Source organism: Lutra lutra, chromosome 8, assembly GCF_902655055.1.
Source record: "Lutra lutra chromosome 8, mLutLut1.2, whole genome shotgun sequence".
Classification (NCBI taxonomy): Eukaryota; Metazoa; Chordata; class Mammalia; order Carnivora; family Mustelidae; genus Lutra; species Lutra lutra.
In genome coordinates this window covers 140,567,562-140,591,071 of record NC_062285.1, presented here as the reverse complement: position 1 = coordinate 140,591,071, position 23,510 = coordinate 140,567,562, and the positions used below count along the sequence as shown (strand labels likewise).

The window sequence follows — 23,510 nt, the reverse complement described above, 5'->3', positions numbered from 1 at the left end:
AGTGGGCATCATTGGCATACTTTTGAAACAATGAATTTTTATTCTGTAAAGCTGATATGTGGATATACATACCCACTTTTGCTAATGTATTTCATTACCCCAAATAGAGCAAAAGCTAACCTGTTGCTTGGTGTCAACTTCACAGAATTATTTCCTCTGACATTAGGGCTTTGGCCTCTGACTCTCATGTCACTAACTCCGGTGTACGCTGTGCAGTCCTTAGTTTGTGAGGGCCTCCTTTTAGTTTTCGATACTGTTAGCCGCTTGAACTGTTTTGAAACTGGCCTTGACTTCTAGATCATGATGAAGGAGTAAGGCTAGGTCAGAGAATCCTTCCCCCCAATACCAGAGAAAATGGCAAACTAGTTTTGAAAATGAGTTTAACAACCAAAAGAAGTGGCTGTTACATCTAATGCCAGAACTTCAGAAAATGGTGATAGTCCATGATTAAAAAGAAAAGATTAAACAATAATGTTTCTTGTTCCTAACTCAGCAGAAGGAAAACTAACAAATTGATTACTTCCTGAGAATCCTCCCCTAATATCCCTTAATCTAGCAAAAAGCCAACACATATGTATTTGTTTCCTTTGGTTAAAAAACTGGTGAATCAAGGAACATGAACCTCTAATGTTCTTAGATGGAAGTGAAGGCCAATTCAAAGCCCTCTGGCAAAAATAGGATTTTCCCTCCCTTCCCACCCCCCCCCCCCCCGCTTGCGCCCTGTGGTAGAGGCGGTAGATATTTCCTTGGTAAGGAAAAACTCAAGAAAGAGTAAAACAGGTGTTCAAACAAAAGACACACACAGCTGCAACTCAACTCTCACTTGTCCCTGTCTTCCAAGCCCTAAGATGCTAGAAAATTGGAAAATACTGAGGGGCTAGAACAGAAACTACTTGGTCCATCACCTCAGAAGAGATAACCATCTCAGCTCTAGGTGAGGCAAGCAAAACAGTCAGCCAGTACAGCAACTTCAGGCTCTGCACAGAGCTGCCCGCCTTAAATGTAAGCAAGGTGAAAACATTCAATATGGTAGATACAGGTCCATAGAACAATGAAGAGAAATGGTAATTTAAAAAGCACTTGGAAGTCTAAGAGCCTAGTCTGGGAGAAGGTTACAGAACAAAATCCCCCATAAGAGCTTGAATTCGCACAACCAGATTCACATATGAGCTAAAGCAAAGAAAAGTAAAATGCAGAGCTATGAAAACAAATCAAGAACAAACAGTATTACTGAACTAATAAACTGTCAAGTAGCAAGGAGAATGGGTTACACAGCTGGAAGTCAGATTACTGACCTAGCAGTAAGGTTTGAGTTAATCACAGGTAAATGGACACGGAAAAAACAAAGAGCAGGATGATAAATATTAAAGTCAGTGATGGTCTATCATAAGGAAATTGGTATTCCTGAAGTAGAACCTAGCAAATGAAGAGAGTAGAAAGATGTAAAATTCAATCTTCAGGTATTCCCAGGACGATACAGGATGGTTGACATTCTGACATTTTCTAGTAAAGGTGTTGATGTTCAGTCTAATTCTTGACCAGTCTTCAGACCTCAGATAATGCTTCTTCATAGGGAGAGTCCCCCTGACTCCTCAAGTCAGCCTGGTCCCTATTACGCACTCTCAGAGCACATTGTGCTGGATCACAGTGTGGATTACTGCTGCATTTTGTACCTGCTCGTAATTGCTATTTGTATCTTTCTTCCCTTCTAGACAGAAAGCTTGGTGAGGCCAGAGTGTCTGTTTTATTCAGTAATGGTCACACAGTGTCTGAGTATCCGCATGTACTAGGTGCCTCACTGGTTCTTATTTAATGACTAAGAGAGCGGATGAATACTATTATCGTAGCCTTGTAAAATATTTTAATACCTTTGTAAGGCTAATCTCTCCTTGCTACTCTTTTTTTTTTTTTTTTTTGAGATTTTATTCATTTGACAGAGAGAGAGACAGCAAGAAAGGGAGCATTGGCGGGAGGAATGGGAGAGGGAGAAGCAGACTCCCCGCTGAGCAGGGACCCCCTATGCGGGGCTCCATCCTGGGACCCTGGCATCATGACCTAAGCTGAAGGCAGACGCTTAACCACTAAACCACCCAGTACTCACTACTCTTTTCTTTCATGAAGTGCTACATCCAAATGGATACTTCATGATGAAATCTATGTCCATTTGAATAAGACTCTGTTCAAATATGTTTATAATTTTATAAAATTAGTTTTGGGGCTCTTAGGCTTTGTTACATAAGAAACAATGAATTATATGTTCCTCAATAATATGTTTGTTTTTCTCCTTTTTTGAAACCTGCTAAGTTTGGGAGACTACTTGACCTCTGTCATCCTATTCATAAGAAATACCAGTTGGCTGTTACTAAACTTTTTGGCCGGTACATGGTTGCCATTGTTGTAGCCTCTGAAAAGGTAGCAAGAGATTGTATTCGATTTCTGAAGGAAGAAAGAGCTGAACCAGAGACATTCCTTGCTCTGGATTACCTTGATGTAAGAAATTTGTAATATTTATTAGCGCTTAGTAGTGATAAAATCTTGTCTTTTAAAGTGTGTCTTTATTGCCTTAAACTATGGTAGTGATTGAAAAAATCATAGCTTGGATGTCAGTTAGTCATTCAAATGGCTGGTTAACGTTAATGTATTGGTAGGCGAAGAATAGTAATTTTTTTTTTTGAAGATTTTTATTTATTTGAGAGAGAACGAGAAAGAGTGAGCCAGGGGGAGAGGCAGAGGAGAGGGAGAAGCAAGCTCCCTGCTGAGCAGGGAGCCCGGTGTGGAACTCATCCCTGGACCCCAGGATCATGACCTGAGCTGAAGGCACGTGCTTAACTGACTGAGCCACCCAGGCGCCCCAAGAATAATGATTCTTGATTTTATATTTCTTCCTAAATTAGTTTTGCTATAATTCTACCTTGATGATTTTGAGCACATTACTTTAGCTTACTTGCCAGTAATTTCTTTTGTTCCATAGTGAACTGTGGGAACAGTTACGACATATGGTCTCTCCATGAAATGCCAAACCTGATCTCAGCTGTTAAATACACAGTCCCAGAGTTACAGACATTGCAGTAAACACTCAGCAGCCCTTGGTGCACAGACTAAATTTGGGGCCTTTAAGTATGTATTGAGAGGCGTTCAGGGATCCAGAGTAAATTCCTGGAGCAGGAACTTTGCTATTATTGTAGCTGATGTCCTTTACTGGTTTTTTTATTGCTCACTAAGGAAAATGCCTACTTGTTCCAGCTCTGAAGACACTGAGCGGTAGGCACTGTGCGCTGGTTAGAGCTCGTGCCCTAGCCTGGGCTGCCTGCCGCTCACTCCCAGCCCTGCTGTCATTACTTCTCGGTGGCTTCTTCTCTTAAAAACGAGATCATTCTTGCTGTTCTTCAGTAATCGTTGCAGACGCTTTTTTAAAAAATCTATTTACAAACCCAGCTTAGAATTCGTATCAAAGAAGGTCTGGAGGATTTCCTGTTCATTTAAGCCTAAAATGATTTTCTGAGTTCCATGATGTGCCACTCTTTTGACACCTATGTGAATGGGTATTATCTCCCACTAGACCCTAATTTTGAGAGTATGGAACATCTCTCATGCATTGTTTTGTCTTAACCAGTGGCAGAGTTGAATCTGGAAATTATGTCTTCTGGCTTTTGCTGAAGTGTATTTTCTTTAAATGTTACATGAGCCACTGTTGGGATATATAGTTCCTCGGGTTCTTGTCAAAATTTTATTACAAATAAGTATGTACTGTTAATTTTTTTTTTTTTTTTTTGCTGTTACGCTTATTTATGCCTTTTGAGGATGTAGTATTTGGTTTTTAGTGTATCTAACATATCAAATATTTTTTAACCTTTTAGATCAAGCCAATCAATGAAAGATTAAGGGAGATAAAAGGCTGTAAAATGGTGATTGATGTCATAAAGACTCAGTTTCCTCAGCTGAAGAAAGTAATTCAGTTTGTGTGTGGAAATGGCCTTGTCTGTGAGACTGTGGAAGAAGCAAGGCATATCGCATTCGGTGGACCTGAGAGACGGAAAGTAAGAGGCTTACATCATACTCTGGGATAACTTGAAGTAGTATTTATAAGACTAATATACTATATCCACATAAATACCTATATGTTTTCATAGGCTCTCTTTCAGAAAGAAAAGCAGTGTAAAACCAAAGACAGTTATGGCTTTAGTGGTTGTTATAATGTTCGGTTGAGTTTTCAAAAAATTAACTTCTATAGTATTCTCCATTATCATAAATTATATTTTGAAAATTAGATTTATTGTAATCATAGCCTAAATAAATGTCCTTGGTGAATCTCCGATTTTTCCTGGGACTCACATGTGTAATGCATGTTTTTCTGAATACCAGGGGAAAGACTTTAGGTACTTATTTTAATTCTTCCATAGCTCAATGCAGACACTATCCTCTTACACGTTCAAGGTTTTAATGCATTTAAAGTTATAGAAATAGCGTAATTGAAATGAAGTTACTGAATCCTAATCTCAAGGGAATGATTTTGATTTTGATTTAAAAATATTGTTTTACTCAGTTGAACAGTTTCTATTTAGTTAAGCAATGTTAAATTCCTAAAATTACCTGTTTTTTTTAAAACTATATTTGTGAAGTATGACCCAGTATCCAAGAGCCTAAGTTATGAATTAATACTAGTGATGCTACTTAGTAATTAATTACATGACTTCAGGCTAATCTCTGCACCTCTAATTTTCTCATCTAAAATTGGGGAAATAATAGCACTTATTTTGTAGAGCTAGAGGGTTAAATTCAGTAATAATGTGCACAATTTCATTTGAGTGCCCAGCAAATAGCTCTCACAAAGTGCTAATCATTTTTTTTAACTTGGTAGTTAATTTACACATTAGATCTAGAATGTCCACAGTTGCAAATTAATGCAAAACAGGCTATTCTTATTAAAAGTAGGAATTTTCAGTATTAAACTTACTAACTTATCTAATAACATGATTAATTTTTCAGACATTTTAATACTTCTATCAGTAATCTTTCTGAGAATTCAATCACTGTTTTAGTAATCACTGTCATTGATTTCTACATATTAAATTTAAGGAGGCAAAATAAATGAGCTACTAAGGTATCTTATTTGGCTATCTAATTATACTATAATTGATTTTTGTATCTTTGTAAAATATGTTTTTAAAATTGACTTTCGAAGATTTGTGTGATCAATTTAAAGAAGTCACATGAAGGCAAGATTGTTTAATCCTTTCCTTCATTCAGCAAATGTTTACGGCTTACCTCTTGTTTGCAGTAACTACTGCCTTAGTCCTCTAGACTGTGTCTTGTTTTCTTTTCATTATTTCAGAATTTTAATCTGCTTCATTTGTCTTATTTGTATCTTAAATATAGTCTAGAGACTTTTATCTTCTTCCTATCATTATTATTCCATCTATAGAATTTTTTCTGTTTTAGGATGTGTAAAATGTTTAGATAGATGTCACATTTTCACAGGAATCATCTGATGTCTTCATTGTGCTTTTGGTTTTCCATGGACTTGATTATCTTTCTATAGACTTGATATCATGTTTTAGAGTTTTTTCAATTCAAATACTGCAGGTGAAATCACAAAATGATATTTTATATATAAACTACATACAGTGTATACAAACTATGTAATATAAGTTACAGCAGTTCTGCTAAGCTATAGTTTGGGCATCAGGATTTTTATGATAACTCAATTTTTAAATATTTTAAAAATTTACATGACAAACTTTTAAAATCTGGAACCTATTTAAACACGTGATTATTCCATTTATTTGCTTCCTTTCCCATAGACTAGATGATTGTTACTCAAAGTATATGGAAAGTTTTATTCTTTGCCTTTTTAATATGGTGAGGCAAAAAACAGACCCAGAAAAATGTCATTAACTAGCTAATAATTCATGAAAAGTCATTTTTCCAAAAATTACAACACTGAACAAAAGAATAAAATTCAGGGTACAGTAATTTGAAAAAAATAGTGCCATCTGGAACAGAATATGGCTGAATCTAAATTTCACACTTGATATCAGAATACATTTCGGATGGATTTGAAGTATAAATGTAAGAAATGAAATTGTAGGTATACTTGGAGAAAGCATGGAGAATTTATTCTTAATGTCAGAAAAAACAAGACCTTTTCAATATGACAAAAAACCCAAATCTATAAAGGATGAGCACATTTACGTAAATCTAAAGAAATTCTGCATGGCAAAAAGCACCATAAACAAAATCAAAAGACATGGCAAATCAGGGACAACATTTACAGCTCACGGGAAAGAGCAAGTTTTCCTACAAATCAATGAGGAAAAGAACACAAGGTAGAAAAATGGACAAAGGATATGAATATTTTATAAATGGAAATAAAATTTTCTTAAATATTTCTTAAATATGAAAACTCATCCTCCCTTAAAATATGGGAAATGCCCATTAAAATTACACTGAAATACTCTTTTCGTCTGTCAGATTGAGCAGTGTTAAAAAAGTTTGATTAACACTTGATGAGGAAAGAGGCTCTCCCACTTACTGCTGTTGGAATATAAATTCGTATCAGCTCCATGAAGGGCAGTTCTACCAGTTGTGGTTTTTAGGAACTTCACTTACAGATAAACTCACATGTATATGAATGCATATTGTATACACATATACACATATGTATATGGTGCATATACAAGATTTATTTATTGAACACTGTATGTAACAGGAAAAATCAGAAACAAGCCAGATAAGACGAGTCCAATAAAATTATAGTGCTTTCATAGAAAGGAACACTATGCAACCTTAAATAAGAATAAAGTTCTCTATATACAAGTATGAGACAGTCTCCAAGATCTATTCAGTTTTTTTTAAAGTAACATGTAGACTAGTGTATAGTATGTGACCATCTGTGTAAAATAGTGAGGAAATAAGAGATATGCATGTATCTGTTTATGAAAAGCATTTCTGGGAGAATCCATAAGAAATTCACAGCATTGATTATTTCTTGGGAGGAAGGCACATGGGTGGCAAGGGCCAGGGGAGTTTTCCACTCTACAGTCTCGTATCTTTTGAACTTTGAAATATGTGACTCTCTTATCTGTTCAGAAATAAAATGTTAAAGTATATCATTTTTCATACCAATGAAAGGCAACTTTAAAAATATGTATAATCCGGGGTGCCTGGGTGGCTCAGTGGGTTAAAGCCTCTGCCTTCGGCTCGGGTCATGGTCTCAGGGTCCTGGGATCGAGCCCTGCATCGGGCTCTCCGCTCAGCGGGGAACCTGCTTCTCCTCTCTCTCTGCCTGCTGCTCTGCCTACTTGTGATCTCTGTCAAATAAATAAATAATTTAAAAATCGTAAAAAAAAAATAATAAAAATATGTATAATCCACATAACATAAAAATTATAGAATCTACCTTAGCAGTTTATAACACTGAAATTCTATTTCTTGAAACAGTTGAAGTTGATGCAGTAGAATGGTTGGTAATCCTGCCGAGAATACATTTTAATGCCAAAGAATTTTTTTTTCTACCCCATACCTCTTGAACTTTAATGTTATTTAAAAATTCCTCTAACTCCTTATTTTAAATGAAATTCCAGTTGTGTTAGTGAGGTAATTTTTCAGGAATGTAACCCCGCACATAGGCATAGGACTACCGCTCAGGCTGCTTAATATAAGCTATAAATCAAGGAAATTACAAGCTGGAGATAAAAATTATCGTCCTTCTGGGATAGGAATTTGACTGTAAATCAAATGAAAATAGATTATCAAGATTATGCTTACCTTTAGAAGAAATAAATTGTTTTAATAAACCCAGGAACTATTAAAACCCCTAAGATCCATAAATACTATGAGTTGTTGCTCACTACGTTTTTGGAATTGAAGGAGGTGGATAACATGGTGGTTGAGAACATGGGCATAGATGTTTGACCAACTTGGACTTGAGTCCCCACGTATGGCCTTAGGCAAGTTACCCGATATCTGTTAGCCCCTATCTCTAAAATGGAAATACTCTCTGCCTCATGGGCTTGTGACCATGGAATCAGATAGCACTCGTGGGCTCCATTGAGCACAGTGGACACATGTAAATGGCTGTAGTCACAACAGCAACAGCCCACCGAGCAGTAAAGGAAGAACCTCCGAAAACCATTGCTTATACCCCCTACTCACGGCGGAGAAGTTGCCTAGCCTGAGTTCAGCGCCGGGGAGGAGGGTGCTGGCGCTGGAGTCCCACATGCAGTGTGGCAGGTTCTTAGTCGTGCAGAGTTCTTGACACAGCTCTTTCTAAGCCAGCCCCCAGGGAGCTCCTTTGTCATTATGAGGTTTGGTTTTTATACATCAGAAATAGAAATTAATAAATGTGCAGTTTAGAAACTTTGGAAAATAGAGCTCAAAAAGGAAAACGAAAACCATCGCTAACTTGTTTCTTAGAATACAGTTGCCAAAGCTGATGTTCGGGCATACTCATATTCAGAAACTATTCATTATCTATCTGAAATTCACATTTAACTGGGCATGCTGATTTCTGTTTGCTAAATCTGGCATCTGACTCTAGAAGGATCTAGTGTGTACTGCGGTATCTATGCTATATACTTAGAAACCAGTTTTATCCCTTAACTTTTGTAAGTTTTGTTTTTACATGTGTAATTGGGTCTTTACTATGAGATCAAGTATATATTTACTTAACTTTTTAAGTAAATAGAACTTTTTAACTTTTCTTCACTTTTTTTGGTGGTATGACTTCTGTATTTTAATTTTAATCCAGTATTTATTTTGATATGTTTTGTTTTGTTAGATGTAGGTATTAGCTTTCCCCCAACCATTAAATGACACATTTCCCCCAACCATTGAATGGTTAATTACCTGCCCCAATATCATATATTGAAAATCTTTCTTTTTCTACCTGCTTAATTGAATTCAGTGATTTTTCATTATAATAATATGGATTATTACACTTGGTTCTTTTTTCACATTCTATAATTTACCTCTAGTGTTTGTAGATATTTTATTGCATATTTATATTTATTATCTTTAATTTATAAAATCTAATTTCTTTCAGAAAATAATCATAATATACCTTTTGAATAAATAAGTAAAATATTAGCCTACAAGCATTGTAAAATCTGCATGTCTAAATTTATATTCTTTCTGAATCTTGATCTCCTGTATTTAATTTTACTCTTCTAGGCCAAATGAAGTTCTGGTTTTGCCTCAAGGATTTCCTTGTAACGTCTATAATCCCCAGGCTTTTCTGATCATACCTCCTAAACATTTCTCAAATCTTTTTTTATTCATCCTATCTATTATTGGCTGATTTCTTACCATAGCCTCTAGTTCACTTGGACCAATCCATTTTCCAAATAGTTGGCAGAGTGGTCTATTTAAAGCTCCCGTCTGATTGTTTCTCTCTCCTGTGTGCTGTATCACCCCAGTCGGTGCTAATCCGACTCCATGCCCTCCGTAAACCCCATCCATCCTCAACTGTACTCAATCCCAAGTCTTCCTCTGACGGTGCACAAAGAGCTCCGCCATCTGCCCTACCTGCCAGCCTCACCTCTAAGCTGTTCCTCAACTCTCACTTTACCTTCTAGGAATTCTAAACTCTTCATGTTCCCGCTTTCCCCAGCCCACCCCATCCACACATGTGCACACACTGTCTGCTCCTGTGTCTGTGCTCTGTTGCCAGAGTTCCGCCACCGCCCCACTCCTAGCTGTGTCCGACCTGACTGTGTCAGCGACTGCAGCTGCCTGCATGGTGTCTCTCTCCGTTCTGTCCTTGCTCACATTAACCTGATCTCACTGTGGAACAGTGGAAGGGGCCAGTGGAAGGAAATGGCACTTCATCAGTAGGCCTGCTGGAAACTTTCTTAGTAGAACACTCTCCCTTCTTTCTTGAAATACAGACCCAATAGCTAGAGCTGTAGGCTTCTCCTGGACTGCGAAATGGCTTGGAAAATTATGTGAGGGATACACGTCACTAGTGACACATCGTCACACAGTACAGTAAGCTTTGTGGAGAACTTGAAAGCAGAGGAGCCTATGTGGGTCTTCACCTTTCATTCAAGAGAGGGTGGTTTGGCCCAGCAAAACCAGAACGAGCTAACGGTGTTCAGGAGAGCAATGCTGCCTCCATACCGCTTTAGATTTGTCTGGAGAAGCTGGAGGAGCCAGTGGAGTGTGTGGCAGTGGGCTTCCTGGTCAGGGGACTAACTGCTTCCGTGAGGAGTTCGCTTTCCATGCCTCTGCTCTGGCCATCCAGTAAGATCTAGCGTTTTCCAAAGAGCCATTTCAGACCCAATGAGCAGACTCATTGCCAGGCTAACAGCTGGGAAGGAAGGGAGCCCCTGAGTCTTTCCAGAAAATCACAAGGCTACTACCTCCCTTGAAGAGTCTCCAAATACTAAAGGTAACAGAGCAATATTCTATCAGGAGACTGGAGCCACCATACAAGCCTACAGCGCGCACCTCTGACTGCGAGAGAGAGAAACGGGGTTTCCTCGTGACTAACTTCTAACTAGTTCCTCTGACTGTGGAGAAGGGGGGTGGGACCCCCAGTTTTATGCTTCCAGATTACTCTGAGTATGATTCTACTAGCATGATTCCCCGGGGTCAGTGCCGTATGTCACTCCCTTCCGTCACTCCCGTGTCAGCACAGAATGTCTCAAACACATGGCATGCGGAGAAAGTTTGAATGAAGGAATGAATGAGACTCCTCTTTGTTGGCTTTTTTCCCTAAGCTCACATTGCTGGTTCCCGTCTTCCACCCGTGGCCGCTCCTGCTTTTACTAAAGAATCAGAAGCATTTGCAAAACGCTGAGAATCACTTATTCCGTAAAACATATACTTAATCACAGGACTATACACTTGAAGCTATTTTATGCCTTTGACTCCATTTAAACTTTTTTCTTGGTCCCGGTTTCGTATGCACCTTGGAGAATGTGCTCTGTTTAGTATCCTAATGTTGCTAAGGCTGATTTCATAATATGCCATTGACATGTGATAACAAGTTCTTCAAAATATAGGATTATACAATGCAAATTATTTGATACAAGATACAAATATCTTTGGTGTTTGCTTCTCAATATGGAATATGTTTGGAACTAATATACTATTTATTTTTTTAAGATTCTTTTTTTTTTAAAGATTTTATTTATTTTTTTGACAGATCACAAGGAGGCAGAGAGGCAGGCAGAGAGAGAGCAAGGGAAGCAGGCTCCCTGCCGAGCAGAGAGCCCAATGTGGGGCTCAATCCCAGGACCCTGGGATCACCACCTGAGCTGAAGGCAGGGTTAAGTTGGCTTAACAGACTGAGCCACCCAGGCACTCTAATATACAATTTATTTTGAACCTTTTTAACTGCTACTAATTTGGTGTCTAGAATTGCTTTGGGCCTTAGCAGAATAGAATGTTGTGTTTGTGATTTGTATGTTGGCTAGTGTCATTCATAAACTAGGTATTTTATTAGTAAATTTCAGTAAGTAGTTTTCTCATCTATAAATTCTCAGCTGTAAAAATTGCCATATTATATCCTATTTTTATCTTCCTGATGTGCATTTCTCCAGGATAAAATATTTTTAATTTTACAGACAGTAGCTCTTGATGGAACATTATTTTTAAAATCTGGGGTGATCTCTGGAGGGTCAAGTGACTTAAGATACAAGGCTAGGTGCTGGGATGAGAAGGAGATAAAGACCTTAAGAGACAGAAGAACCCAGCTGATCCAGGAATTAAAGGTAAGCCCATGCTGTAAAAGTTGTGGAATACTAAATTGTAGAATAATTGTGTTGGTAATAAATGTTATCATGCCTATACTTTAAAAAAATTCAAGTAAAAAAAATTTCAAGTAAAGCAAAACAGAATAAAGTTATAGACAATATTTCTCTAACCTGTCCTTACATCTCAGTGATATTTGCTGAACACAGTTTGATATAGAGCCTCTGGAAATTTCCTCTGTATACGAAGTATATATATTATTTTTCCTATTTGTTTTATGATGTGCTTTTGCTACAAATAGTTTTTGCAACAAGCTTTTTCATTTAACACTATAATATGGACATGCTTTTATCTTTTTTTTTTACTATTATTTTTTTTATTTTTTATTTTTTTATTTTTTTTTTAAAGATTTTATTTATTTATTTGACAGAGAGAAATCACAAGTAAGCAGAGAGGCAGGCAGAGAGAGAGGAGGAAGCAGGCTCCCTGCTGAGCAGAAAGCCCGATGTGGGGCTCGAACCCAGGACCTGGGATCATGACCTGAGCCGAAGGCAGCGGCTTAACCCACTGAGCCACCCAGGCGCCCCACTATTATTTTTTTTAAATTTTATTTTTTCAGTGTCCCAAGATTTGTTGTTTATGCACCACACCCAGTGCTCCATGCAATACATGCCCTCCTTAATACCCACCACCAGGCTCACCTATCTTAACATACAGAAAACTATTTATTTTTAGTGAATCCTGCCTGGTATTTCATCGTATAGGTTGTGTTTACTTAACCAGTCTCCAATAATGGATATTTTGGATTTTGCTTTTACAAACGAGGTGGCATTAAACATTCTTTAGAAAAGGAGAATAGCACAGTACCTAGGAGTATCAATTCTGTGGCCATGCTGCCCAAGTTTGAATCGTGGCTCCACCACTTACTAGTGGTAGGATCTTGGGCAAGTTACCCAACCTCTCTGTACCCTAGTTTTCCCACCTGCAAAATGGATATAATAAAAGTACCTTCCTTTTAGGATTATTTTAAGGATCAAATCACTTAATCCAGTTAAAATACTTAAAAACAGTTCCTGGCATGTGTGAGTATTATCTAAACGTTTGCTGTTATTATGTAAAATGTCTTTATTTGTATAAATGTGTCTCTAAGATGAATTCCCGTATGTGGAATTTCTGAGTCTAAGGATATGTACATTTATACTACTGATAGGTGTTGCTAAGTTCCCATCAGAAGAACACTGGTAGTATTGTAAGTCCCTGGATTGCAACATGAAATATTAGCAAATATTTCCATCTTTGCCAGTCTGGTTAAGAAAATATATGTATGATCCAGTTGTTTTAGTATGCATTTCTTAAATTATACCTGAAATTGAACATGTCCGCTTGTTTTATTGGTTCTTTGTAAATTTTTCTTCAAACTGCTTACTTCCTGTGCACATTTTTTCTGTAAGGTTGCCTATTATTTTATTACCCACCCTAAGAATTCTTTGTATAATGAACAAATTAGTTCTTAGTCATATATGATTTTTCTTTGGGTTAATTGAGATATAATTCATATGCAATAACTGCCACCCATTTTAAGCATGTGATTCAGTTAAATTTGGACAAATGTATATAGTCATGTAATTGCCCCCACAACCACAGAACATTTCCATCATGCCCTGGTTTCTTTGTCGTCAGCCTCCTCCCTGGACCCTGGACTGAGAGTGGGGAAAACAATAGCACCTCTTTCATCGCTGTTGAAAGGATTAAGTAGTTTAATAAATGCAAACTTGATAGAACACTGGTAAGGGCTCAATAAAAGTGAGATATTATTTAGAATATCTATGACACACTTTAAAAAACTGATTATATGCTTGTCCATAATGGAAACTTCAGTAGCTTTCTAAAAGATCATCTTGATTATAATTTAATGAAGTTAGAAGTAGTGACTAAAAAAACTTTTGTTTGCATAGAAATTAAGAAAGGCACTTGTAGATAGTTTGGGGATCAAAGAAGTAATCAAAAGGCAAATTACAAAGTGTCTCAAAAGTGATAAATGGGAAGTCTTTGAGACACATATAAGTTACATCAAGGAAAAATACCTTCATTATTAAAGAAGAAAGATGAGACATCAGGACATTTATTACTTTAAGAAATTAGAACAACAAACCACAATAAACAACAGAAACTTATAATGGAATTTTTAAAGCTGAAATTAGAGAACCAAATAGAAAGGGACCAGTGAATCTAAAAGCTGTTCTTTTGAAAGACTAATAATAATAATAAACTTTGCAATTCTAATAAAGGAGGAAAAGTGAGAATCAAAAATAGACTAGGAATAAAAAGGCTAAAATAATTTAAAGAGAATCTTATGAGCAAATAACTATATAATAAAAAAATTAAAAACCTGAAAGGGAAGATTTTCAAAAATATATAATTAAAAATAAAAATATAAAAACAAATATGTAAATAAAAGATTGACCAAAAACAAGTGGAACATTTGAAAAGTTAAGCAATGGCAGGCAGTGGTGTAGCCTGCTGGTCCAGTCCCTAACCACAATGTCTTTCCTTTCTTTCTGGGCTCTATTAAAGAGTCATAAAAACAAAACAAAGCAACTTGATTTCCCAAGTTTCATTGTAGCTGCCAGTGGCCATGTAACAGTTTTAGAGGTATAAATGAAAGTGTTGGTATTATCTCCTGCATTTTCTTCTTCCTTACTGGAATGCAGTCAGGTGGCCTGGAGATGCAGTAGACATCTTGTACCAAGAGACGGCAAGCATGAGGATAAGACTATTGGTCTAAGAAGTTGAAAGTTAGGGGCGCCTGGGTGACTCAGTGGGTTAAAGCCTCTGCCTTTGGGTCAGGTCATGATCCCAGGGTCCTGGGATCGAGCCCCACATTGGGCTCTCTGCTCAGCAGGGAGCCTGCTAACCCCCCCTCTCTCTGCCTGCTTCTCTGCCTACTTGTGATCTCTGTCTGTTAAATAAATAAAATCTTAAAAAAAAAAAAAAATTACATGCCATTGTTGAGGAACTGCATTGCCCTAGACAGCTTTTACGTGAGAATCATAAACCCACGTTCTTTTTAAAGCCACGGTTAGTTGAGTGACCCACCATTGAAAAAACACACCAGGAAAATAAAATAGCAGCTATGCAAACTAGTAGAAAAATAAAATTATCAAGTGATCCAGTAATTCCACTTCTGGATATATACTCCAAGGAATTTAAAGCAGGGTCTAGAGGAGATAGGTGTACACCTATGGTCATAAGAGCATTATTCACAGTAGACAAAACGTAGAAGCAACCCAAAAGTGTGCATCAGTAGATGAGCGGACAAATAAATATGTTCTGTACACAAAATGAAATATTCAGCCTTAAGAAGGGAGGACATCCTAACACATGCTCCACAATGGACGAACATTATGCTACATGAAAACAGCCAGTCACTGAAAGACAAGTCTGGTGGCTACTTCCATGAGGTCTTTAGAGTCATCAGATTCATGGAGACAGAGAGTAGAATGGTGGGTGCCAGGGACTGAGGGGAGAGGAAAATGAAGACTTGTTCTGTGGGCACAGGGCTTCAGTTGTGCACGACGAAAAGACTCTGGCGACGGGCTGCACAACGTCAATGATGCACTTAAGCACTATGCCCTGTGAGCTTAGAAATGGTAAAGATGGTAAATTTTAGCTTGTGTATATTTTACCACTGTATAAACAAAGATTCTTGGTGCTTCATGGGTTTACAGCTGAGTTCTAATAGAATTCTAATCTTAAGCCATAAACTTGCCAGTTTATTTTATAAAGTTAATATAACTTTAATTACAAATATTATAAAGATACTACAAAAATAAAACTGGAGAATGACTTCCCTTGTGCATGTAAGTGCATAATTCTTAAATATCAGTCTAGATAATTCAGCAATGTAGTAAAAGAAAGATACATCTGCCTAAATACAGATGGATTTGTTCCAAGAAAATAAGGACGCTCTAATATTAACTGATCAGTCAACATAGTTGAAGGAAGGAGAATAACAAGTTGAAGGCAGGAGAAGATTCATATGATATGTAAAAAGGTATTTGATAAAGTGTAGGAGGTAGTCCTAATTAAAGTGCTAAGTAAAAGAGTAAGGTTGGAAATTATTTAAATAAATCACTTTTACCAAAGATCAACAGATGTAATTGCTTAAATGGTGGAATATTAAAACCATTTTATTTATTTATTTACTTTATTTCAAAGATTTATTTGATAGAGAGAGCATGGGAGTGGGGGGAGGTGCAGAGGGAGAGGGAGAGAGAAGCTCAAGCAGACTCCATGCTGAGTACGGCCTGACGAAGGGCTCCATCCCATGCCCCCGAGACCACGGCCTGAGCCAGAATCATGAGTGAGCACTTAACCGACGGAGCTACCCAAGTGCCCCAACATTAAAACCATTTCATGTAAAATCAGGGAGTAGACAGAGATATCTACTGTCACCATTATTAAATAATGTGGTCTTGAAATTATACTAAATACAGTTAGACACAAATAATTTGTATAAATCTTTGAAAGGAGAAATACTAACTTTTTGCTGATAAGATTATAGTTTTTTTTTATTTGTTTGGTTTTCTTTTTAGATTTTATTTATTTATTTGACAGACAGAGGTCACAAGTAGGCGGAGAGAGGAGGAAACGGGCTCCCTAACGAGCAGAGAGCCTGATGTGGGGCTCGATCCCAGGACCCTGAGATTATGACCTGAGCTGAAGGCAGAGGCTTTAACCCACTGAACCACCCAGGCGCCCCAAGATTCTAGTTTTAAAACTACTAGATTAATAAGCTAATGTGAGGGCTACATAAATAAAACTCTGTGGTTTTTCTTTCAAGAAGTATCTAAAAGTAGAAAATAGTCTCATAGGAATAAATGTAAATCTAAAGGCACAGTAACTATTTAGAAAACTAAATCTTAAAGAGAAACATAAAACAACAAAGAGGAAAGATTTACTATATTCTTGAGTTAGAAGTCCTCCAATTCATATATTACTAAATACAATTTTAATTAAAATATTATTGAGGATTTTTTAGTTTGAGAAAATGATATTCTAGTTCTTACAAATGAAGAGTTCCCTGAGACTAGGAAAGAATTGTGATGAAAGAAGGTGGTAGAACTTGTCTTACCAGCATACAGAATTCTATTAGAAGCCATTGCAATCAAGCTGTGGTAGTTTTGGAGTAAGAATGGACAGGTTAATGGAACAGAATAGGACTTCTAGAAACAGAGCCCACTATATTTGAAGATTTAGTATACAACAAAGACAATGTTTTAATCTGGTAGGAAAAGGATGGATTATTTAGTAAAAGGCATTTGCGTATCTAGAGATAGTAATGTTATGCCCCATATTGTAACAAAAGTAAATTCCAGATGGATTAAAAACCTGAATGCAAAAAAAAAAAATTTAAGTAAGGATAAAAGCCATTATATATACATTTTTGAAGTTTAAAATGAAGACTAGTTTCTATACCATCAAAGATTTCTCTATAAGTTGACATGAAAAAGGCCTTATGAGAGAACATCTGGGGAAAGGAGAAGATTAGACCGTTTGCAGAAAAGTCCATTGTCTAATCAACATGAAGAAGTGCTCAGTGGAATGTCAAGGGAATACAAATTAAATTCAGATTACTCCACACCTATCCCTAAGGCTTGGGAAAAATATATATAAGTGCTGGAGGCAATGTAAAGAAACATGCAGTCATACATTATTTATAGAAACGTGACTTGTTACAGCTTTTGAGAAAGCAGTGGGAAGCAGCTCTTAGACACATGAATACCTTTGACCCATCGATCTCACCCTGAGGAATCTACTGCATGGAAATAAGCAGTAGTTGCTGCCCCCTTGTTTGTGATGACAGAAACCTGCAAACAAAGTGACGGCCCTTCATTAAGAAAACAGTTGAATAATGGTATAGTCACATCCTGGAATAATATACAGTTGTGAGCAACTGAATGAGAAAAACAGGAGACAGAAAAGCACATTCGGGGCCCCTGGGTGGCTCAGTGGGTTAAAGCCTTTGCCTTTAGCTCAGGTCATGATCTCAGGGTCCTGGGATCGACCCCCGTTTCAGGCTCTCTGCTCAGCAGGGAGCCTGCTTCCCCCCTCTCTCTGCCTGCCTCTCTGCCTACTTGTGATCGCTCTCTGTCAAATAAATAAATAAAATCTTTAAAAAAAAAAAGCACATTCAATAGGATTCTAAATTTGTAAAACACAAGTGAAAAAAACCATATATAGGTGACTGTGTACACATGTATTCAGGTAAAGACTGGGAGTAAAATACAGAACATACATACACTAGAGTTAATTTGGTTGAGTAATGGGGTGGGTGAAGGAGGAAGGGAATGCTTCCTCTAAATTCTTCCACTAAAAGCAAGGCTGATCCCATTTAGGTCACTCGTGTACCTTGGGTGGAACACACACTTCCCTTTCCTCATTTCTCACTCCTGTTTCCTACTAGGAAATGTGTTAGTCTCAAAGGTGCTGTAGGGCATTGTGCCCCCCGCCCAGGTAGCTTGTGTAGTTAATTGCCCATCTCTTATCAGAAGGGGGAAGATGGGGTATGGGTGACTTATGACACATGGAAGCTCTTTAAAAAGTGAAAGTGCCTTTCTATTGTAAAATGTTCTATTTCTCTCTCTTTTTAGGATTTAATGAAGATACTTCGCAAGGAAGCAGATTTGAAACAAATACAGACTCTAGTACAAGGAACTCATACACGACTCAAATACTCCCAAAGTGAACTAGAGATGATTAAAAAGAAGCACCTTGCTGCTTTTTTCCGGGTAATATGGGCTTACAGAAAACTGGGTGGAGATGAGAGCCAAGACAGAGAACTTCAGGAATTACATTTATATAGCGTCGTGTAATTTTTACACTTTACCCCATGATTGAGATTATATTCTAGTTTATTTTTATGGTTGTTAATCTTGACATTCAGCTGTGCCTCCATTTACCTTACCTCGGGGATTCCCTTTTAAAAAAAAAAGAAAAAAGATTTTATTCATTGTGAAAGAGAAAGCTCAAGTAGAGGGGAGCAGCAGAGGGAAAGGGAGAAGCAGACTCGCCACTGAGCAGGGAGCCCCATGCGGGGCTTAGTCTCAAGACTGTGGGATCATGACCTGAGCCAAAGGCAGAGGCTTTAACCCACTGAGCCATCCACATATCCCATAGGATTCCCTTTTTGTTCTAAAAGATATCTTCACATTTGTTTGCTTCATTGTATAAAGGTAAAACAGTTACATTGAAAAGAATCTTTCTCTTTTGTCATTAGGAACAGTCTCAGCTACAGAGTGAACTACTGAATATTGAGTCTCAGTGTACTATGCTGAGTGAAGGCATCAAAGAGCGCCAACAAAGAATTGAAGAATTTCAAGAAAAGATAGACAAGGTCCTGAATGCTGTATTTATTACTGATGGACGTGTAAAATACAGTTCTAGACCAGATACCAGACTTAGGGCTTCTTGAGTATACTCTAAAGCAGTTTGATAAGTCCCGAGTTTTACTGGTTTGCCAAATGAGTTTCTCTGTGTCTTTGGAGAACCACTCTTGCCCCCACCGAGAGATAATGACCAGTGTGTAGTTACTCTCTGCTCTCCAGCATCTCTTTGCCCATTGTAAGAATTACAGCCTCTTTCTTCTCCCACTGTCCTTAACACCAGAAAGGAAGACCCTTTCTTTCAGATTATCTTTTAAAGTTACTCATTCCCTCAGTAATTATTTCTTGAACATTTGTTATGTATATGGGGCTCAGTGCTTGGCTCTGAGGCAACAAAGATTTGGTCATCTAGCCTCTGCTTATAAAATGACGGACCTTTCCGACTTAATTCATTCCGCTCTTGATCCTCTCTAATCCTTAGAAAGTTGTCTGTCCCACTGTCACTTAATAACTCCACCCGTTGCTTTGTTCTGCCTTGTATCACAAGATTTGAAACCACACTTCTGTTGCTCCTTAATTATCTCTTTTCCGGGTTAAGTACTCCTAATGCTTTAATCATGGATTTAAAAGCAGCTCTGGCAACCAGCCTCTGGGTGCTCTGTTGTTTGTCAATGCCCAGAGCAAAGCTTAATGTCGGAATACTGTCCGACCTGCGCAGAGTACCATGGACTCAGCACGTGGAACTGACACCTTCCATAGGTTTGATTATCTAGTTATGTACATTGTAACTTGCCGCTGCACCAGTCATGTCCCATTCATATTTAATTTATATTCTGAAAGTTATTTTAACATGTCCTGCTGTTTAAAACAGGTCTCTCTTATCCTATAATTATATAAATGCAAGGCTTTAAAACTATCGAGGTTAAATGTTGTTTTGGATTTGGCTCATTCTAGATCTTCCAAATCTTTCTGTCTTAATTCTATGCTCCAGTCCTTTTGGCTTCTATTGCCTGAGACTCTATAGTCATAAACGCTCATATCTAAGGGATATTTTATTTATTTATGTAGAATGTTATACTATGGTGTGGCTAATGTAAAGGAAATAGTTCTGATTTGGTTTCCAGCACTTCATAAAGACAAAAGGGTTAATAAAGCCAATTATGAGCTTTCTTCTTTAGTTTTTAGAGTAAGAAATTTGAAAATAGAGGGTGTAGTTTGAGGAGTTAAAGAAGAAAAAAACAGTGGTTCCTCGGGGTACAGTAATGCTTTTTGGATTAGTTTTGGGCCTAACATAGGAAATTCTTGGTGGGAAAAATTTAGGTTTAAGCATTGTCTGTATGTATACTTTCTTAAAATTAATTATTAAACCAGTTATTTTGAAATAATTTAAAAGGTGGAAGATGAGATTTTCAAACACTTCTGTGAAGAAATTGGTGTGGAAAACATTCGTGAATTTGAGAAGAAACATATTAAACAGCAACAAGAAATTGATCAGAAAAGGTATTTTTATTAGAAAATGTTAGTAAGCAACTCACATATATATAAGTGTAACTGTTATTTCTTTTTTTTTTTAGAGATTTATTTATCCATTTTAGGGAGAGAGAGTGGGGTGGGGACAAGTAGACTCCCTACTGAGTGTGGAACCCAGTGTGGGGCTCGGTCTCATGATCCATGAGATGGTGATCTGAGCCAAAACTGAGCCATCCAGGCTCCCCTGTAACCATAATTTCTTAATTTAAGGCAATTGCGACTGAGTGAGTCTTTATTTCAGTTCATCAAGAAATAGCTAGTAAACATTCATATTCTTATGAAGAGCTATAATTCTTTTATTCCATAATTTTTTAAAGAGAAAAAGTATAAATATACAAAATAAGAGAATGGGGACATGACTACACACATAGCAGTTATTTTTAAAATAGTAAGATAATTTAATTATTTCTCTGTAAATATCCATGTATATGGATAAAATTGATCATCTTCAAGAAGTAACATATTCCCAAGATAGAAAAATACAAGATCAGTTGCCAGAAGAAAAGAACATAAAAAGCCTCCTACCCAGCACCCTCTTCCCCAGCTTCACCAGGCACGTGAGGTCGCACAAAAGAATCATCCCAGTCAACTTTAAGGGCACAAGTAACTTCATCATTTAATATTTAAACAAATGTTCAGTATTTAAACTGCTTTATACTATGGAAGAGGAGGAACCATCCTGTTATGAAATGAACATAATATTTAATAATACTGATGCAAAAATCAAAAAAATATTATGTACACATCCCGTAAGAAGCTCTGAGGAGGCTGAGAGTGGGGGAGATGTTACCTCTTGTGTATTCGTACATCTTTTTAACTTCATACCACACCCACGTATTATGGTTTTGAATATAATTGCATTGGCATTGGGACTATAAATTCTGAATATAAGGGTACAATGGCGACAATGACAAGGTGGTATTGTAGGTTAGAGGACAGTCCCTTTGCTGGAGATGTAGTCATCTTATATTTAAAAGGAGTCAAGATCATGCAGAAATAGGAAACAAAGCATTTATGACTGCAGATTATTTAAGGTCTCTATACTGTACTTATCTAGATGATTGGTTTCTTTTGTATTGGTGCTTTTTTTCAGTTTTATTGAGATGTAATTGACATACATCACTGTTTAAGGCGTATAGCATAACGGGTTGACTTACATGGATTGTAAAATGATTACTGCCTAAGTTTTGATAATAACTGTCATCTCCTATAGATATAAAAATCAAATATAATTTTTATTTTTACTTACGTTTTTACTTTTTATTTTAGTTCCAATATAGTTAGCCTACAGTGTTATATTAATTTCAGGTGTATAATATAGTGATATTTTTTATATATATATATCTCTACCTACCTACCTACCTACCTACCTACCTACTTGGGAGAGGGAGACAGAGAATCTCAAGCAGGCTCCATGCCCAGCATAGAGCCCAACACGGGGCTGGATCTCCGACCCCAAAATCATGATCTAAGCCAAAATTAAGAGTGGGATACTTAACTGACTGAGCCACCCAGGAGCCCCACCTGTGGTTTTCATATAATCAAGTATAATTTTTTATTTTTTTAAGAATTTGAGAGAGAGGGGCGCCTGGGTGGCTCAGTGGGTTAAGCCGCTGCCTTCGGCTCAGGTCATGATCCCAGGTCCTGGGTTCGAGCCCCACATCGGGCTCTCTGCTCAGCAGGGAGCCTGCTTCCTCCTCTCTCTCTGCCTGCCTCTCTGCTTACTTGTGATTTCTCTCTGTCAAATAAATAAATAAAATCTTTAAAAAAAAAAAAAAAGAATTTGAGAGAGAGAGAGCAAGGGGAGGGGCAGAGGGAGAGGGAGAGGGAGAAGCAGACTCCCTGCTGAGCAGGTAGCCAGATGTGGGGCTCAATTTTGGGACTGTGACCTGAGCCGGAGGCAGATGCTTAACCAACTGAGCCACCCAGGCACCCTCAAGTAGAATTTTTAAATAAAAAAGTAGTATGTGCCTCTTGGTGAACATAGAGAAAACTTTTTAAAAGATCAGTCATTATCCCATTGTCCAGAAATAAAAACCATCACTATTTTGGCCCATTTCCTTTAGTTCTAATTCTCTCATGGTCCCTCCATTCATTCAACACCTATTTACTGTAAGCGTCCCATGAGCCAGGAACCGTTCTAGGCAGTTGAGACTCCAGCCATGAACAAGGAGGGTCAAGCCCTTGCCTCTTCTATGTCCTTTGCATTTCCATGTACATTTTAGGATCAGCTTTTCAATTGTTCTTAAAAGTCTGCTGGGATTTTGATTGGGACTGTGTTAAATCCATAAATCAATTTGGGAAGAATTGACATTTTAACAGTATTCATGAACACAGTGTCTGTCTATACTTAATGTAGATCTTCCTTAATTTCTCTCATTAATGTTCTTTGGTGTTCAGTGTACAGGTCTTTTATTTTGTTCAGTTTATTGTAAGTACCTTATATCTTTATGCTATTATTTATAGAATTGTTTGTAATTATCAGTTACAAATAGATGTTCATAGTATATTGAAATAAGATTGGTGTAAGTTTTTTTAGGATTTTATTTACTTTATTTATTGACTTATTTAGAGAGAACGGGATGAGGGACAAGAGGAAAAAAGAGAATCTCAGACTCTGCGCTGAGCACAGAACCCAACATGGGGCTTGATCTCAAGACCTTGAGATCATCACCTGGATTGAAATCAATGCTCAGCTGAGCCACCTGGGCTCCCCTAAACAGGATTAGTTGTTATAAACTGACTTTGTATCCTGTAATTTTGCGGCACTTGTTAATTCTAGGAGCTCTTTTGTAGATTCCTTAGGATTTTTTACATAGGTGATCATATTTCATTGACAAAAAATTTTATTTCTTCCTTTCCAGTTAGTACGCCTTTTATTTCTTTTTCTTGCCTTAT

General features: G+C 37.3%; 1 protein-coding gene across 4 annotated transcripts in view; it reads left to right on the top strand.

The window, feature by feature from the left end:
- SMC1B (structural maintenance of chromosomes 1B) overlaps positions 1-23,510 on the top strand; it is a 72,410-nt gene that overhangs the window by 29,455 nt on the left and 19,445 nt on the right. For all 4 annotated transcript variants that reach the window (XR_007129317.1, XM_047740395.1, XM_047740396.1 and 1 more), the window contains exons 10-15: positions 2,305-2,490; positions 3,858-4,037; positions 11,571-11,717; positions 18,351-18,488; positions 18,977-19,093; positions 20,476-20,582. Coding sequence is in view for 3 of the 4 variants with exons in the window: in XM_047740395.1 (XP_047596351.1) it covers positions 2,305-2,490; positions 3,858-4,037; positions 11,571-11,717; positions 18,351-18,488; positions 18,977-19,093; positions 20,476-20,582 (875 nt within the window). In the remaining variant the exon portion in view is untranslated. The remainder of the gene's footprint in view (positions 1-2,304; positions 2,491-3,857; positions 4,038-11,570; positions 11,718-18,350; positions 18,489-18,976; positions 19,094-20,475; positions 20,583-23,510) is intronic.